Source organism: Bacillus rossius, chromosome 2 (genome assembly GCF_032445375.1).
Source record: "Bacillus rossius redtenbacheri isolate Brsri chromosome 2, Brsri_v3, whole genome shotgun sequence".
Lineage (NCBI taxonomy): Eukaryota > Metazoa > Arthropoda > Insecta > Phasmatodea > Bacillidae > Bacillus > Bacillus rossius.
In genome coordinates, this window is record NC_086331.1 from 23315804 (window position 1) to 23336057 (window position 20254).

A 20254-nucleotide genomic window follows, 5' to 3' on the forward strand; every position below is an offset into this window, starting at 1 on the left:
GCTGAAAAAGTTTGGGAACCACTGCTTTATAGGATTAGTGAATATTGTTTTTTTAACTCCAAACGTAAAGCTATATATATATATCTTTATATATATATATTTCTTGTGTGCGCGTGTATGTCACTGAACTCCTCCCAGACGGCTGGACCGATTTTGATGAAATTTTTTGTGTGAGTTCACGGGGATTCGAGGATGGTTTAGATTCACAATTTGGTCCACTGGAAAATGTTTATTTAATTAATTTTTTATTTATAAATTGTTGTTGATCTTTGAATGGTTTAGGTTTACAGTATATATATGTGTGTGTTGTGTATTTATTTATGTGTTGTTGTTAATCTTTGGATGGATTTTATGAATTGTTGTTATTACATTAAAATTGAGTTGGTTATTGAGATTATTATATTATTATTTATTGAAATAACATTTTAAAGTGTAATTAAAAATATAGGTGCAAATTTGTGAGGTGCAGTATTTAAGTGAGTATTTTACATGATTTTTCGTGATTTTAATTATGTATACACGTGAATTCAATACCAATCAACTTAACCTCCAAATTTAAATTTTCAGTTCTCATTTTATTCTACATATTAAAATGTAATAAAAAATATACATTGTGCAAAATATGTAAGGTGCAGTATCAAAGTGAGTATTTAACACGCTTTTTCATTACTTTTAATTATGTATAGACGTGCATTCAATAACAATCAACTTAACCTACAATTTTAAATTGTTAGTTCTCATTTTATTCTATGCAACGTATGACGTATTGATGTCTCTTTGAAAATAAAAATATAAGTTTGTAAAATAAATTATAACATTTATATAATTTAAATTACTTATAGTAATTATAGTTTAAAGTATATTTAAAATTGAAGTTTTGTATTTTTTAATTTATAGTTTTTTTTTTAAATTATGATTTTTGGATTTACAACGTATGAACAGGACACCGTCTGTCGGGTCCACTTTAAAGTGTGTGTTCAGGTGGATTTAAAAATTGTTTAGATTCACAATTCAAGCCGATAAATAATATTTGTAATTAATTAATTAATTTAATTAATGTTGTTGTTGAACGTTCGATGTTATACATAGGATCCGGTCGGAAGCGCTGTGGTCGCGTTATCTAATATTCAAAAATCTTTTATTTTTATTTCAGTTCGACCCGGCAGATGGTGCTGCGATTATATTCAGGGAAATTTCCTGTAAATTTTCAAATTTAAAACGTTTGAACAAAACAACGTCTGTTGGGTCCGCTTATATATATATATCAACAGTTCCGTAGACTCCAATCGCCATATTAGAAATTATATAGGTATTGATATTCAAAATACACTGTTTTCTATGTGAGAGATTTTCTCTCATCACAACAGTAATGTTGTGGTACGAAGGACGATTGGTCTGAAAGGTTAATAAAAAAACTATTTAATTAAAATCTCCCAAGTTGGCCACCCTTTTAGTTTATTTTTTACGGGGGATTCCCGATTGAATTGTTCGTATTTTGTTCTCCCAAGATGGCAACCCTTTTCGTTTATGTACTCCAAGCACTCGACCGACTGTATGAAAATTGACAACTACGATGTTTCGGCGGAATATAGAAACCCTAAAGATAGCTTAGGATCCAGCAGAACCTAATATGGCGTGGTATAGCGCTCACGTCCGTGAATCGCTATATTTATTGCAAGTTATTACATGCGCGGATGAATCCTGCTGTTACCACTTGAGGAGTGCATTAAAATCTGTCTTTCCAGAAACTTTCCTGCCACCACCCTGCCCAATCCTTCAAACCGCAAACAAGCTCGTGGTACCTAGTCAGATAGACAAAGGATCATGCAAGTTTTCGCCACTTCTTGTGAGGTTGTCTGTTGATCTGTCTTCTCCTCTAGAAGGGTTTAAGCAGATGCCTTACGATTTCTTTTGCCCATCAGTACAATCCGACCTAAAGAACCGAGTATGTTAACCTGTGGGGTTTATTTTACATCCCACAAGAGTGTGCAAATGCACAATCGTTACATGCATGGCAAGACTGCCCAAGACCTTCGTGAAAGTTGAGTACGGCCACAGCGACTTGCTGCAAGAAGGGCAAATGAGCTTCTCTGCATTGTGCGTCGCTGTGAAACATTGTCTGAGGATGCCGATTGGCTCGACGAAGACGAAGTTGATGGAAGCGGGTTAACAATTCCGGAACCTTCTTCGTCTGCTCTCCAGATGCCAGTAATGAAAGAATCTGAGTGGCTGGCAAACCCATGGACAGAGGAGCAGTAAAACGCCAATTAAATTGTTTTTTTTACAATCTACTTATTTTAATTATGGCTAATTTTATTTTAAATGTTTTTCGTTTCCGTTCGATCGTATTTTTAAATACGATTATATTTTGACAAATATATTTTATTGCAGTTAGTTTTATGTTTTTAATTGCATTGCCAAAGGTAAAAATAATTATTAGAAATTAAATTTGTTATTTGATTTGAATAGCTTTATTAGTAAAACGCTAAAATAGGAGAATGCATGAGAAGAACAATGGCGGATAAAGCAAAAAGTGTGTAAGTACAGAGTCAAATTAGGAAAACGACGTAATTAAATGTATGATTGCTAAATGTATGGTTGAGTAGTAAAAATTTATTAGGACAAAAAACATTAGAAAGCTCTTGCTTTTAAAAACAAGACATTTCAAATGTTAATAAATAACATTAAAGCGATTAAAACAATAACAAAGGTATTTTATTGACTTATTCCGGCACGTTACGCCACATAATTGTGACTTTTAGGTAAAAATGGTCACTTGGGGTTACGTAACGTTTTACTAGGGGGGAGGGAGGGTACAGAAAAACGTTACGGCGCGTTACATAGGGGGAAGGGGGGGGGGGGTCAAAAATATCAAAAAGTTGCGTTACGTAATACTTGAACGCTCCCTCAGAGCCAGACATAAAACTAAAAATAGTTACTGAAGTAATTTTAAATTATAACTCACAAAACTACAGTTGATGTGGTAGAGAAAAATGTCTATCTAAATCAGATAAAGTACTTTCGTACTCTAAATAAATTTTAACATAATTTTACTAAAACATGCTCACAAAATCAATTATATATAATGGTAGTATAGAATAGCTGGTCCGAGGACAGGCTTCAGGCTGTGGTGGTGGTGGTGATGCCAATGTCCGCCATATTGGATTGTGACGTCACGACGGCCATCTTGAATGACTTTGACATTTTACCTTTACCTTGATTTAAAAATTTGCCAAAAAATTACTCAAAATTTTCCAAACTTTGCCCAAAATTCACCCACCAAAACTTACAGTTTTTAGGAAACAAATAATGCAAAAACTCTCAAAAAATCGAAAATTAAAAAAAATTATCTATTTCGAGGCCGTTTTGAAGGAAAAAATCCCGTTTTAGTCATCAAAAATGCCAATCGCTTGGAAATTCCTAAAAACAGCTTAAGAGTCCTAAAATCTAGCCGCCATAAGACTCTGAGGTCATGACCTCGACCATTAGGATGCCATGGCCGCCATTTTAAATTGTTATGTAACCAGTGCATTAATCGTTATGGCCGCCATCTTGATTATCAGTATTTTTTATGCTAGGAAATAGGAAATTTATTTTAAAATAAAAATAAATTCAAAAAAAATATTTTAATAAAAAACATTCCGGCATCTTAGATCATGTTGTCATCGTCACCGTATTGGAAATTCGTAATTATTTAGCAACAAAAATGGGAAGAAATAATTTTAATAAAAAAAATTAACTGAACAAATTTTAACTAAAAAAGCACTTACGTCATGGAGCTGCAAATCCTCGGTTCGAACCCGGCGAGGATAAAATAAATGGTTTAAGATTTTTCATATCCAAAAACGTACATGTAAATATCCGTTTTAGACTTTTTCACTGGACAAAAAATACCTGTTAAAGATAGAACTATGTACGAAACGAGTATAGAAAAGTATAATGGCTCTTAGATGCTTATTCGTAATTACGTAATCACACATTGTTAGAGACCTGCAAAATTCGCGGATTCATTCGGTGATAAACTAGAATTCAAACACATATACCTCTTAGATAATTTTGCTATTGGCTCACTGTTCATCTGGACCAGGGGCGTAGCCAGGGGGGGTTTTAGGGGTTCAACCCCCCCCCCCTTAGCACCAAATCATTAATTAATTTCTTATTAATCACTCAAACAAATTTCATATTAAAATTAATAAAATTTTTACCATTACAATATTTAAATTTAAGTACCGAAAACTGCTAAAATATCACTATTTTACACCTTAAAATCCAAATTTTTCCGGGGGAGGACCCCCGGACCCCCGGCTTTAATACGGTAGGGGGGGGGGGCATGCATAACACCCCCCATACACAAATCCTGGCTACGCCACTGGTCTGGACGAATCTCAACAGTTATAAACCCTCAACCAAAGAAGGATCGAATCACAGACAAACCAGCTGAGACGACTTACAAGTCGGCAGCCAATGAACTTGCGTTATTTGCCCGAGTGTACAGGGGTATGTGCAGTCTATCTTGAAGGCCATCGAAACCGCGAATTTTGCAGGTCTCTACACATTGTCAATAGACAGAAACAGGAAACATTTGCGGATTTATTTTCGTTTTATGGTTATATTCAAATAATTATAAGTTTGTGCTTCTTCTGTTATTGGTTAACTGTTTATCTTGAGGGATATTGGACTATCAGAGACCCTCGACCAAAGAACTATCGAATTACAAGTTACCCATTTGAGACGCCTCGCAGGTTGGCAGTCAATGTACAGGTGAAGTTTGCCCTTGTATACAGAGGATCGTGGAGTCTATCCTGGAGGTCAATGAACCTGCGAATTTTTTCAGTTCCTATCAATAGATCTTCGAGCGGTTTGCAAATAGCGCTCTAACACCCGGGACTCTGCGCGCTGTTTCGTGTCCTAGCCAGGCGGCCTTCCATTGCATGTTTAGCAATGTAACCAAAAATCGGTTACGGTGAGGCCATAATTCAAAACGGCCCCGCACCACGACCGCTAGATGGTGGGAGGGGGAGAAAGAGTGGGGGAGAAGGGACCTATCCGGGAGAAGAGATCACAGCCTCCTCAAGGCCGCTCAAACATTTGCGGCCGGGCTCTGTAACGGCTCTTCTTCCCCGCAGCGCGTCGCTTTCACGCGCGCATTTTTCTGTGGCCAAGGTTGCCGGTGGAGGAACAAGAATAACAAGAGAAAGAAGAAGAAGAAGAATAATCTCCGTGGCTAGCGCTTCGCTCGTCAGCCGCTAAATGGCAACCGACTGTCGCCGCGCGCACGTGTCTGTGGCGGCGTTGCCAAACTTCTCGCTTCTGAAGACGACAACATCATTCATCATATACACACATTTATATACACACGCATCCATGCTAGACGCCTAGCTAGACGAACGAGCTCTGAAGGCGCTGGGGTGCTAAGGGCGACATTGGCTCGCTCATCACACGCCTCACGGCCTCTACGCGCCAGGCACTGAAATGGCGTGCAGTCTTCTCGTCGGTAACGCGCCTCTATTGGACTTCAAGCGGTGACCATATTATTTTATGCTGGAATATTAAAGATTAAGTCACCCTGCACCTACCTAAACCAATAACAATTCGTGATTTTTAAGTTTTGTAAAGCTTATTCAATTTGTTGCAAATATAAAGTGGGGGGAAAAACTGGGTTCGTAAGGGATAGCCCAATTAAAACGTACAATATTATTTATTACTAATGTCTACACTATAAATTTAATTACTGCAATCAAGATTTCTGTCCACAACAATCAGCCTTGCACTGATCATTGAAACATTAACACTTTCCACTGGTGCTTGGCTCGACAGTGGCTCGCTCTTCTGTCAGCCTCTGTCGGTTTACTTCGCACACTCAGCCACGCCGCGTCGAAGCACAGTCCTCAACTGTCGCTCGTCGCACCCGACTGGCTCGCCAGGCCTTCTCTCAGGTATCGCCTCCCGATAGGTCCGGTTCGCTCACCAAGGGCCACTTGCCCTCTTCACCTCTCGCTGATCGCATGGGTATCGCCAGTATCACTCTCCAAGGGGGAGACACTCTCCTACTCTCAGAACTCTCCGAACCCTCGGATCTCTCGCGGAGGTCGGCGTCGTCGCTTATATACCTGTGGCGTCCTTCTCGAAGGGACGAGAGCGTCTGTACATGTCGCGTCATCCCGGGCCAAACAAACTCCCGAAACACCCAGAACAGCGACGCTCATTTACGCCACTCCTCGCGGTGGCCTCTGTAAGTCCGGAATCCCCAGGCCGCTAAAGGTGACAATAGCCCGTGGTGGGATGGTGCGCGGGGAGCGGAGGGGTGTGGGTAGCGAGGACCCTTGTAATCCGTCGAGTCATGCGTGGCATGCCTCACGTCAATGGACGGTGCGTGACGTCAGTGGCCGTGCGTGGACCCCAGCCAGCTCCGAACCTGGCCCGCATCGCGGTCTTATCTCTCGCGTTCGTAACATTGTTATTTATAATTTTTTTTTAACTGTTTCTTATAATAATAATAATATTAATAATAATAATAATGAATAACAAAGTGGATTCATAAATTGATAAACAGTAGAGGCCAGATTTTCCGGGGATGGACCATGAAAAAAATATCTGTGTTATTTTACCTTTTAAGAATTATATAATATTGTGAATCTATTTAATAATTATGAATATATAGAAGTTTATAAATACGTTAATTTTACTCAAAATTCAACCACTGTGAGTTGTTACCGTTCTATTTTTGTTCTTCCTATTTTTTTAGTGCTATTTATTTTCCCCTTAACTCAATTATATTTAGTTTTAACTTTGAATAAGTTTAATACAAAATTTAATGTCCAGTGTAGAAGAAAGTTTGAAGAACTGTTTTAACCGTTAAATAAATTTGTAATAATTTATGAATATTATTTATTATATAAACAATACACAGTATACAAAGTGAAAATCAAAAACCGATAATGTATATTCTATAGACTGGAAAAATTCGCTGCTTCAATGACATCTAGGATAGACTCGACGATCCCATACATACTCGGGCAAATGCCAAAAGCTCATTGGCCACTGACTTGTGAGGCCTGTCAACTAGGATGCTTCCGATTGTATACTGCTTTGGTTGGTGGTTTTTCATTGGCTCAAAGTCCTTCAGAAAACCCGTGAGCCAATCATAGAAGCAATATGAATATAATTGTTTTTGGATTCTAGCGTAACGCGAAATGAATCCGCGAATTTTCCAGGTCTCTATAGGTATATTAAACAAGTTCAATTTCTAAAAGTATACGCAATTGCTTTGAAAACAGCCAAATAGGCTAGGAAGTTAAAAGCCTTCTTAGTTCTAGTAACGAGATATCCTTGACAGGGTGTTTCCCCTGCCGATGCTCGGTTGTTGTACTCTGTGGAGGAACCTATCACAGAAAACTCATCAGTAAGTGCACAACTGGTAACCCTTGCTAATGATCCAAAAATTTTAGTTGGCAGTGGTTAATTTCAGTTAAGTAAATAGTGATGTTTGTTTATTTGTTTCTAGGAATGCATCTCCCAGTGAATTGTATAAACAGAGAACAATAATTAACAAAATATCAGTCGTTTCTGGCGAACCTCAAATATGCGAAATATTTGACTTACCACAGCTAATAAATTTTCAGAAACTCTACGAGCTCGAGAAAAACGGTAACTCAAAAATATAATTTCTCACTGCCATTACTTGCAATTCTATTAGAGAAGGGATTCATCGTGTTCGGTTTTGATAGAAATGCCTCGTCACCTTGTCACCTTTTAACAAGTGCCGGTTGATTAGATGTTCAAAACAACCTTTCTCAATCCTTATTTGGTAAATCAGATATTCCCTCACAGAGATGCAAAAGAATTTCTTGATCACCAACTTATTCTAAAATTAAATAAAGCAACACAATTGCACTCATTCATCCTTACAGTATAGCAACAGGACTGGAGCCCGACTGACGGACTATAGCAGTAATGGCCAGCCGGGGCCCACTTAGAGAATCATTCAATCTTTCATGAATTGGCCATCTTGGTTTGCCTATATGTAGGATGGGATACGTTGTCAGCAGACAGAGTTATGAAGCCATGGGATTCCCGAAAAAAAAAATTGAAAAATGCAATATCACTACATAGTATAAAACAAAGTCGCTTCCCGCTGTCTGTCTGTCCCCATGTAATTATGCTTAGATCTTTAAAACTACGCAACGGATTTTGATTCGGTTTTTTTTAATAGATAGAATGATTCAAGAGGAAGGTTTATATGTATAATACATGCATAATATAGTAGAGAAACACTGGTAATGTTAGATGTTTCTAATGTGATGTCGTAAATAAACACTTTTTTTTTTTCCGCTTACATTGCAAACGCTGGCTGAACCCTACGTTTTCACTCATTGACACCACCTGATTCACTTACGTCTCCCCTAGCTGGGCATCGTTGGCTCGCGGTGGTGGATCGAGCGTGTCCAAACAACTGTGGTCCAGTCGTGAACACAGTGCACAAGTAAGAATATTTGCATTCTACCTTCGGCCAAATGAATCCGCCAACGAACTGGCGTATTTACCCGAATATGCAGACGACCTTTTAGTACATCCTGAAGGTCATCGAAATGACGAATTTTTTCAGTCCCTTAGTAATAGTTAGGGACTTTAAAAATTTGCAGTTTCAATAACCTCTATAATAGTATCCACAATTCTCTATGTATGACTCATAAAACCTGTTAACTAGGATGTTCGTGTTTCGTTGTTTATTTTGTTGAGTTTTTTTTTTTCATTGGCTCAGAGTCCTCCAGATAGACAGTGGCTCAATAAATGAAGCATCGAGAAGATAAACGTGTTTGGGCTGTAAGTTATCTCTGGTAATGGACAGACTTCCCTGGTGTTGGATCAGACGCCAGCGCGCAGCCACAACAGGGGTGGTTGAGTGTGCGGTGCCGAGCCAGGGTCCGGGGCGCCCTAGCTGCCGCGGCCACGGAGTTCCCTGGTAAGGAGGGGAATGAATCGAGGCGTTGAGGTCGTGATGCGGTCGGGAGATGTCACCGCCAAGCGCTCACCTTCTGCTTCAGAAGGCCGCGCGTCTAAATCTACCACTACCTACTAACGGAAATTCTAGCATCTAACACCGAGAAGCTACTGTAGCGAAGAGCCACGAATATTCCGAGGATTTTTTTTGGTTAGCCAGGTACTCCCGAAGCACGAAGACCGGATTAATTTCGGGATATGGCAAAATTCAATTTTATTATAAGTAGAGACCGGAAAAATTCGCGGAATCATTTCACGCCATGCTAGAATCCAAAAAAAAAATGTATCTTCATATTGCTTCTATGATTGGCTCACAGTTTATCTGAAGGACTTTGAGCCAATGAAAAACCACCAACCAAAGAAGTATACAATCGGAAGTATCCCAGTTGACAGGCCTCACAAGTCATTAACCAATGAGTATGTGGCATTTGCCCGAGTATGTAGGGAATCGTGGAGTCTATCCTAGAGGTCACTGAAACCGCGAATTTTTCCAGTCTCTAATTATAAGTTTGTGCTGCTTATACCATTGGTTCACTGTTGATCAGGAGGACTCTGATCTCAAGTTCCACAGTTGAGACGCCTCACGAGTCAGCAGCCAAGTCTGCTAATGGTCGTGGAGTCTATTTTGGAGGTCATTCAATCGACGAAATTTCCCAGTCCCTAATGATTGGCCTGCCGTGTTGTTGACACGCTCTTGACGACCATCATCCAGTTATACGAGAGGAGAAGAAGTGGTTACCCAATCACATGTAACCCACCAAAGGATGTAACTTTGTAATCGACCACTGAGCAGCCTGAAAAGTTTTTATTTTTAATAAATATAGGCAGGGAGAATTCACGGTTTCAGTGACCTCTAGGATAGACTACACGATCCCCTACATACTCGAGCAAATACCACATGCTCATTGGCTACTGACTTGTGAGAATTTGTATGCTTCCGATTCAATTCTTCTTTCGATGAAGGTTTTTCATTGGCTCAAAATCCTTCAGATAAACTGTGAGCCAATCACAGAAGATATATGAAAGGTTGTGTATGTGTTTGGTTTCTAGCGTAAAGCGAAAAAATCCAAGAATGTTTCCGGTCCCTATTAATTATTGAGACTAGCCTGGAGTGAAATGAAACCTACAAAAACTACGTTAATTTCTGGTGTCAGTCTGAATTCCACTCACCTGTATGCAAACCAGTCAATGTGTTTGCAGCCATATTTTGACTTCTGTTCTAATTGTATATGATGGTATAAATTTTATTGAGTTATTTAATTTTTATTAGTTTGTCCTTAAGTGGGTGTAAAAGTGTCCACGAACTAATAAAAATTCCAATCAAGTGTAAAAGACAATAAACGCGATTTTTTCTTGTCTTCTACCCATGGAATACCGATTTCACATAATGGAAACTCTCGTTCTTCTAGGAGTCTTGAAGAGAGACTAAAAATCATCATGTATTCAGTAACTACAACTTGGAATAAAATAGTTGCATTGATCCGAAGATACGGTTTTATAACTCATGTTTTGGCGGCCACAACAAATATAGATTGTTGACAAATGAGACAGTTGTTAGTTCTAAACAATTAACAGTTCCAGGAGTACACGACAATATTAAAAAATTATTTTTTAAAAATCGCTATTTTTTAATTCAACCACGTGGTATTCACACAACCGAGTAGCTGTGGGCAATAGTCCAATCACACGCCAAGAAAGTAACTGAAACGAAATGTATGGAGCTTAACATTTCTTCGACAGCGAAGTCATTGGAGACGATGAAGGGTGCTGAGATGCTGATGGAGCAGCTGACAGGATGAACGAGTGGGGGTTACGGGAGTACCCTGAGAAAACCTGCCGGCGTGCGGAAACGTCTTCCATGTTTCCCCACTTGCTAGGTACCCGGCGGGAAGCGAACTCGGGCCGTTTTAGCGGGATGCCAGTAATTCGACCAACTGACCACTCCAATAATAAACGCACAGTTTTCCGAAGGGCGGGTCGGTGGTAGGTACTCTACGTCTCAGTGGTAGGGACTGGAAAATTTCGCGGGTTCATTATACTCTATGCTCGCTTCCACAATCCTCTGCTTACTCGGCTGCAGACTTGTGAGATGTCTCGACTGGTTATCCTGTGATTCGATTATTCTTTGGTTGATGGTCTCTCAGTGGCCCAGAATTCTCCAGATGAACTGACAACCAATGACAGAATCAGCGCAAAGGCACATTTATTTGAATTTTTGCCTATCGCGAAACGAATCCGCAAATTTTTTCTGGTCTACACTCAGTGGTGACCTGTGCCTGAGGTTCGCAGACAATTTGACTGAGCATCTCATCTCGAAGACTATCCTCCTGATATTCGACGTCAGTCGTGGTTTACCGTGACGGCGAGACACCTCATTTCTCTCGTGACGTCCGAGGCCATGCGAACCGCAGCTTCGGCGAGCCATGGATTGTCCGCGGCCTCCTCCTCGTTCCGCCGACCTCGCCCCATTTGACGATCTTGCGCGGGGACCTTGACAGCCTGGCGCACGGGACTCCAGGTTAATCGCCGGAGCTTTTACTGACGCAGGTGGCCGCACATTAAGAAAAATTGTAAACGAATACGGTTAATATATTAACAAGTAATTATTTTATTTTCATTTACGTTATAAAATATTTTAATTATCATTTTCCAAACTATGTTTATTTTGTTTTAAACATGTCTGGAATATCTAGATTTTTTTTTCCCATATGACATCCATATAATTCTGAGTTTTGAATTTGGTTACACTCGGTATAACGTTTAGGTTTAAATACTAAAACAAATATTTTAAATAGCTTTTTTTTTTAAATAACTATAATTCAGGGAATTTCTAAAAGCTCTATTTTTAGTTCAATGGCGAATACTGAATTTATTGCTGAGTATAAATTAACTTATTTTATTAACATTAATTGGCATTATCCAGTTTTTATTTATTCTGTTACTTTACGTCCAGTGAACAAAATTTGATAATTTTAAACTCTGTTTTAGTAATATTCTTACCAATCTAAAATATAATTCTAAAATCAAATATTAAAATTATAACCAAATATGTTATAAAATAATTGCATTTTAATGGTTATACTAATACATAGTATTATTATCCGACCAGTATATTACAACATTCTGATAAGAGATGATCTATTTCGGTAAATTTTGGAAACCTGAAATGTTACATAATCCACGGTTGTTGTATGCAATTACACGAAAGCAATGCTTCCATGGCAGCTCGAGCATGGAAATTGGTTTGCAGCTCTTGTAAAGTTCATTCTGAAACTTTTCGTAAATAAAGCATAGGCCACGGTCATATAGATAGGTCTGGCAAGTTCCTATCCTTTGCCTTGGCGTGTCTCGTCGGCTTAGTGAAGCTAGCGGCGGCCTGCGAACAAACGGCGCTAGTAGCAGTTCAGCCCGTTATTAGCATTGTGTTAAATAGGAGTTTCGTATATTATATCATATTATATTATATAATATTATTGGAATTGCTAATTCCTTCTCAAGTTTTGAAATTTTTTCCAGATTATTATTTTTTCATTCCTTTGGTTGCCTGATAATTATATAACCTGTACCAATGCGTTAAAATTTCTCAGCATTTGTTATTTAACCTGAATTGGTGATAGACTGATAGAGAATGCCTCGCTCTTGTATTGCAACTGGTTGTAATGAAGACTACGGTTCATAACCGTCATTTTTTCTGCTAAACCTTAAATATTAAATCAATTTTTTTTGGGTTCATTATTGTTTCTAATAAATCTATATTACGATTTGTGTATAACGTCTTTGCAAAATAATCTACCACATGTGTTAGGTTTTCTTATAAGCATAATATTAGTGAAAATTTTGCAGCAACTATATGTGTAGGAACTAGAAAAATTAGCGATTTCGATGACCTTCAGGGTGTACTACACAGTCCTCTGAATAATCGGGTAAATAACGCCAGTTTGTTTGTTGGCTGCTGACTTATAAGTCATCTTAACTGGTTTGCCTGTGATTCGATACTTTTTTGGTTGAGGATTTCTCACTAGCCAAGAATCGTCCAGATAAACAGTGAGCCAATAGCAAAAGCAACCTAAAGGTATATATATATTTGAATTTCAGCCCATTGCGAAATGAATCCGCGAATTTTTCCGGTCTCGAGGTATGTGAAAATGAAATTATTCTAATATAATCAAGCTATGGCTCAAAATTAATTTTAATTTAAAAATCACATTCTGAGCACATCGCGCAACATGAAAATGACACAATATAAGATACCTATAGCATTCATTCAAATACGATAATATTTTCAATTAATTATTTAGCCTAAAATTTTAAAATATGTAAACAAATATTTTGAATATATACGCTAAAATTAAGATGATTATATATTGGCCTTAAGTTATGACAAAACAAAACTAATTTCCTCTTACTAACATTAAAAATAAATATTGTATCTAAAATAAATCACATTTTACAGAATTACACTTACTTGAAGAATAAAATGTATAGCAAATTAATATTCTTGATTTAAATACGCAATTAACATTTAAAACATGTGAGATCCCAGTTTGTTTGGGATTTGCATTCTCAACACTCCAAGTTTTAACTGACAACTGCGGAAAAGTTAAGTTATTGCTATGCTTTTAACCCCTACAAGGCTTCCAAATAAATTTAAAAAACAAACCTAAACTGTAACCGAAGTTTAAATCGAAACAGTGTTTTAAAACAAATATGCCCACTTTCATACGAAACTTTGATTTAAGTCAGTGTTAATGATTGGTTCCACTACTACCAGGAGGCCACCGCGAGCTTCACTAAGCGGACGGAGAATGACCTTTCTATATGGCCGTGGCGCAGGCCTACAGAACACCAAATTGCATTGCAACGTTGTGGTGGTCTGTGTGTTGTTGCCCCGGACTACACAGCCGCCGGGTTTTAGGGAACACGGGTGGTCCGATATGAGAAGCACAATTTATTATCATTTATAACACACAGCATTCACAAAACAAGGGAAATAATTAACCCAAAAACTTATCGAATCACAGCAACCCCGTTGAGACAACTCACAAAGTCAGCAGCCAATGAACTGGCATTATTTGTCCGAGTATACAGAAGACCGTGTGGTCTATCCTGAAGTTAAACGAAACCGTGAATTTTTCTGGTCTTTACTGATTACGTAAAGTTTATCTTGGCTCAGTTCAGCAACAGTCTCCAGTGAATATGAATGTTGATAAAATCCAAGCCGGAGGAACGAGTCCTACACCCGCCGCAGAGTGACGCGGCTCTTTTACTGAAGAAGCTATTCGTCTGTCTCGAGCAGTCTCTCCAAGGGCGCCGGGCTTGTGACGGCCTCCCAGGGACGAACAGCGCGCCTGCTGACTCGTCCGCCGCTCCACCGCTTCTACGGGAGCCGTACACTCGCCTGCTTCTCGGTTTCGGCCGGATGGTACTCGCCCAGCGAGTGGGCGGCCGTGGAACTGAAGTCCAACCAGCAAATCCCAGTTGTCATGATGATTCCCTTTGGAGTTGGGGTACCTCTACTCGCCCAGCGAGTAGTCACTCCAATCCGGACCCTCAGTCGCGTGTTGCTTGCCACGCAGTTCACTCGCCTTGCAGCCGTCAACTCGTCCGGCGAGTGGCTGATGGTCCCTGGCGGAGTCGAGCCAATTACTCTCGTCGTGGTGTAGACGATCGCTTCGTTGGCGACGTTGGACGTTCCTCGTTTTCGGACGTCAACTCGCCCAGCAAGTTGCTACTCGTTGATGGAGAACTCCAACCCGTTAGCGTTACCCACGGGCGAGTCCCTGAAAAACTACTTACTGCCGCCGTCCGACATGTCTCCCCATGGCAACAGTCCTGACGACCAGCGCCTTGTCACCACTTATCTGTGGTGGCGTCAGGATGGCCTCGGCTGACTTCTGGCATCTTTGATCGTCGATGAACGTCTCCCGGTGACTCCCGATGGACTGAGTGTCTGGTCGCGTACTCGGCGGCCTTATATACTCGTTGCCAGAACATTCTAATACAGCCCAGGAAACTATTGAATTCACTTATCCCGGGTCCGTTTATATTGCGTCACACGAGCTCGTATGACGTTTCATTGACTTAGTGTCTCTCTTCTGACGCTGGTGGAGACGTAACGGGCGAACGCCACGTTACGACAAAGTAACTGAGTTCTTTTAACTTTACAGGTGATGCATAAAAGGTAATTATGTCAAATAGAACAAATTCGTCAATGTGTCGCGACATTTCGTGTGTCATAAACAATTCAGTTTGCCATACATGATTGATAATCAAAAACCGTTCATATAAGTGCGACAATTTTATGTGAAATAGTAGTATAGGATAGCCGGTCCTGCGGAACAATCCAGGCTGTGAATTGAAATTGTCTCCACCATCTTGGATTTTGTTGTCATGAGGCCATCTTAGATGATCTTGACCTTTAAAATTTTCCAAAAATTGCAAAAAAAACTCAAAATTTGCCTAAATTAGCCTACAACCGCCTAAATATCCATTTCTTTAGAAAATAAATCCACCAAAAATTAAAAAAAAAACAATATAAATTTTAAAAAAAATCAAGGGGAAAAACCCACAAAAAATTTAAAAAATTTCAATTCGAAACATCTAAAAATACTATGAAATGTCATGTCCGCGTCCGCGCACATCGGCAGGCCCTGGACTGCGCGTGAGGAACTCGCAGGTCGCGTGAAATGTCAGTGTTCAAGGCAACGGCCGACCGGACCGGCCGCTTCCCTTGAACTCGGCGCCGGGGAAACATCACTTGGGCAGTTTATTCCCCGCGGCATGGGCCGGTGCGACAGCGACAGCAGTCCAGGTCCCATCGACAAGCTCATAACCTGTGTCGCTTGGCTTTGTCACGTGATCAGCGACGCCATCTTTACCACCCAGCGACCTGATCAAACCTGTTCTGCGCGCGCACCCTTCTGCCAATTATTTTATACATCTCAAGTAATACATTTGCTTATATTTGTTAGTTATTTCGGGGCGTACAATTTATTTCTTAGTTGTAAAAGTTGTAGTGCAGTAATTGTGCCAGAAACATCCTCAGAAGGTTACAAAATTGTGACGTGTATAGCATTACATTATAAATGTCTTGTAGTAAAAAGGTTAGTAGTTTTAAATAATTAACTTTGTATTAAATACACTCAAACACCGAAGATGTTTCCTGATATCAAATAATAACTATTACATAAAATCTTGATATGACACATATTTCAATAGATAAAATACTTACAAAAAATTAAGTATACATTTTCCCAACTCCTTAACTTAGTTTAACAGTTAATGGCACAACAAAAACACATTAAATGCGAAAAGTTTTTGTTTCTACGCGAAACAATATTATTTGGAAAATATCCGCAATGACCCAATACGAGCTTTGTTCACTAATGTCATTTCGTTTTGCAACGTTAAGATTTTTATTTATCCAATCATTAAATACGAATGTTTAAGAGAATTAAAAAAAAACTATTTACCGAGACGTACTGTAACAATAAATTAGTTTTTTATTAACAAAACGTGCAATAGTAAAAATAAGTGACTACTGCCAACTCAAAGATCGTGTATCAACTACAATAGCTGTATACGGGTTTCACGTCATATGCACCACTCAACTTGGTTCTCCTTTGGTTTTGTTCACACACTGCATGCAGAATGGCCATTGACGAGCCTAGGGTTCTAACCGCTGAATCTTATTTATGGTATGCACGTGGTGAAATTATTGTACGCCGAAGAGGATCGATTAGAGATTATCGCACGCAGGACGCAGCAGGGGGAAATTATGGCTCCCTTCCCCTCCTCAAATCCATGTTCCATCTGCTGAGATCGTCAGTCGTCGTGTTGTATGAAGTCAAGGCCGCCAATTTGATTCCAAAGTTTGCTACCAGGCAGCGCTAGTGTCGACTGCAGGCGTCGGCCATGAAGGATGACGATTCATTAAATAATATAACTGTAGACGATAGTTCATAAATGAGTTTATAAATTTAATAAGTGTTTATCTAGTATTTTTAGAACCTTAGAGAACATTTTAAATTTCAGTCATAGCATGAACTGACAGTTTGAACTTGCGTGATTTACAGTTTTCAGTTGACCTTGTGCATGCAGCGTTTGTCGTCAAAATCTTTGTTTTTAGGATACAGTTCATTATTCAACAAACCCACAACCCTAGAAAACCTACCACGGAACTGCTACGTAATAATTCTATAATATGTTATATATTTTGTTCTTATTTCCGGCTGAAATGTGAGTTATTCACACTGCAGGACGGGTAACAGTAAAATACCGTGCGACCAACAAAAGTAAACTATTACGTATAAAATGTTTCTAGCCATTACATATGCAACAAACATACGAATGCTATTAATGTTTATTGTTTTTTATGTGTTGAAATGTTTGAGGGAATTAGGTTGAATACAAATTTAGGGTTAATTCGGACTAATCACCGTCCGTAGACACATTCCTGGTTTTCAGAAGCCTTTCAAAATATACTAGTAATACTATTACCAAAAAACCAGTCTAACCATTTTTGAAAATGGTTTTGTTTACTCAATTTATCTGTGAAATTCCTGAAATGTGTTTTCGCACAGTAATTTTTACAATTCAATGTTAAATTTGAACTAAACAAATGTCTCCCAAACATATCTGCTAAAAAATCCTGTTAGTACTGATGGCTGTCATATGTTTGGTGCGTATGAAACAGCAAGAAACATCTCATACACAATCGTTAGGGACACCTGTATTTCGCGAATACATTTCGTGTCAAGATATTTCACAAAAAACTGTAGCTTTTCTCCTGTTGTTATTGGCTGAGGTCGGGGAGAGGTGTCGTCCCGCTCTTGACGGGGCCAATGAGAATGTGGTCACCGTACTGCTGCACCCTCACAATTTGCCATGACTCTTAGAAAAAGCTACAGTGTTTTGTGAAATACCTTGACACGAAATGTATTCGCGAAATACAGGTGTCCCTAACAATCGTTTATATTTGGTTGTTGCACGTGTAAAAACCGTATGTTCACAGTAACCCGATATATTTATGTCGCATCACCATCTTCGCTATCGTGATTCCAGAATAATCGGATTTGTCTGTCGCGCCTGAGAATTTCGTCGTTCTGACGTCACGTATGTGTCGAACGCAATTACCTACATTAAATTAATTTTTTTGCACTTTTACAAGGAAAATCTTTGGAAAATTAGTTGTCAATGATATCGCTTATAAAACCACAAGGCAGAGCTTTGTACCAAATTACAATGATACTCTCGTATTTTGATGTTGTTATTCTGGCGGGTGTCGGCAGCCATATTCGATTTGCGTCGTCTGCTGCCATCCGCCATCGTGTTGTAGATGCATTTGATAAAATGTTTTAAAAAATATTTATAAAAATAACCATCACTGCAGTGGATTGGTTTCGAAATGAAGGAAGCTCTGTCAGACCTTACTGCTGAGAGTTAGAGACTTTGGCCACTAGGCTTAACAACCAGTTAAGAAATAAATAATAAAAGTAAGAGATATGTGGTTTCATAGCCTCCTATAAGCCTCTGGGAAGATATAGTACTAGTATCGTGCGAAAATTAAATCTGTCACGATTGTGCCTTTTGCTACTGCCGGTAATTTACGCGTTTGCACAAGAGTTTATTTTGTGGCGTTACAAGCATTTATCTTGTAATTTTAAAAGCAAATGACAATACAGTACACACCTTTGTGTTCTTACAAAGGTTGGTGATGGTACAAACAATTTCCTTTTAGATTTTACAACATTTTTCAGAGTGTAGGAAAATTATTTCATCGGTGTCGCGGTTCGCGAGTGTACTTGCCCCTGCAGTATCGGCAACAGTGCGCACACCCAGACCCCTCCCAAAACAAATAGTTTTAGTTAGGTTAGGAAAAAATAATAAATAAACTGATAATACACTGCCTGCAAATATAAAGACGATGTCATAGGAGGACCAATGTATTATCACCGCGCCGCAAAATGGGACTGCATCATTTATATTGTGACATCACCCCTACCCCTGTGTGTAGACCTCAGCCTGGTACCAGTAAACAATAAAAAAAATTCCAGACCTATATATATATATATATATATATATATATATATATATAAATATATATATATATATATGGACTGGAAATTTTCCCGGACTCCACGACTCTTTGCATACCTGGGGCAACGTCACGTGTTCATTGGCTGCTGAGTTGTGACGCGTCTGAACTGAGTAACTAGAGATTCGGTACTTCTTTGATTGAAGGCATGTAATTGGCCCAGAGTCCTCCTGATCAACAGCGAACCAATAGAAGAAGCAGCTTAAAAGTGTAATTAATTGAATTTCAACATATCACTAAATGAATCCACAAATTTTTCCGGTCTCCACATGCAATAATACCGCAGGAAAGTGAGCGACAGTGTTCAATGCAGTTCTGTTGGTTAGTTTCAGTGGCGTTGTTTATAGCCGGAATTACGATAGTCCAGCGCCCCCGTCATCAGTCCTCCAATCACGTGACCTGCAGCAACTAACATGGCCGCCCGTCTGTAGGTAACTTCATACTTTTGACGGACGGATGGATAAAATTACAAACACCAAATTTCAGCTAGGTTTTTGCGAGTCAAATCTTACTATTTTGGAAATTATGAAAGTTTGTTTAATTGAAATAGCTTGGCTTCTGGGTTGTAGCCGCGTCCTTGGCGAATAATTCACCGACATTTTGGTCGACATTGCAGTCACCATCATCAGAGTGCAGTTACCTACTGAGGACTTCTGATGATGGCGACTGCAATATCGACCAAAACGTCGGTGAATTATTCGCCAAGGACGCGGCTACAACCCAGAAGCCAAGCTACTTTAGACAATGGCCGTGAAAGCCTGCGAGAATTATTAGTTTGTTTAATTGTTTAGATGGTTCCATAATTATTTTTTAACTTACGTTTGAACAAATTTTAAAGGTTGTTTTAATATATATATATATATATATAGTCAGCGTTACAGAAGTGTTATTAATTTTGCATGGTAACTCCGAACATGTTACCACAGTGGAAAATAATAGTTTAATGGTTAATAAGTGCATAGCTTACATGATTGTGTAACCAATCTAATTAAATAAAAAAAATCTCCAAAAAGTATGTTTTCTCAACAGATGGAATCGTTGAAATGATAAATGTTCATGACGGACGGATAGCCACCCGGCTGAAGAGTGAGGTCATAGAGCCTGTCTTTTAGAGGATATTAAAATTACAAAAATAAGTCAAAATCTGTATCTGTGAGG

At 39.0% G+C, this 20254-nt stretch overlaps 1 protein-coding gene across 1 annotated transcript in view; it reads right to left on the reverse strand.

The window, feature by feature from the left end:
• Positions 1–14812, reverse strand: part of LOC134528861 (trichohyalin) — a 40261-nt gene extending 25449 nt beyond the window's left edge. The window contains exons 1-4 of the mRNA XM_063362528.1: positions 14797–14812; positions 14586–14694; positions 14399–14453; positions 11356–11499 (exon numbers count right to left, since the gene is read on the reverse strand). Coding sequence (XP_063218598.1) covers positions 11356–11499; positions 14399–14453; positions 14586–14694; positions 14797–14812 — 324 coding nt within the window. The remainder of the gene's footprint in view (positions 1–11355; positions 11500–14398; positions 14454–14585; positions 14695–14796) is intronic.
• Between the last annotated feature and the right edge of the window lie 5442 nt (positions 14813–20254).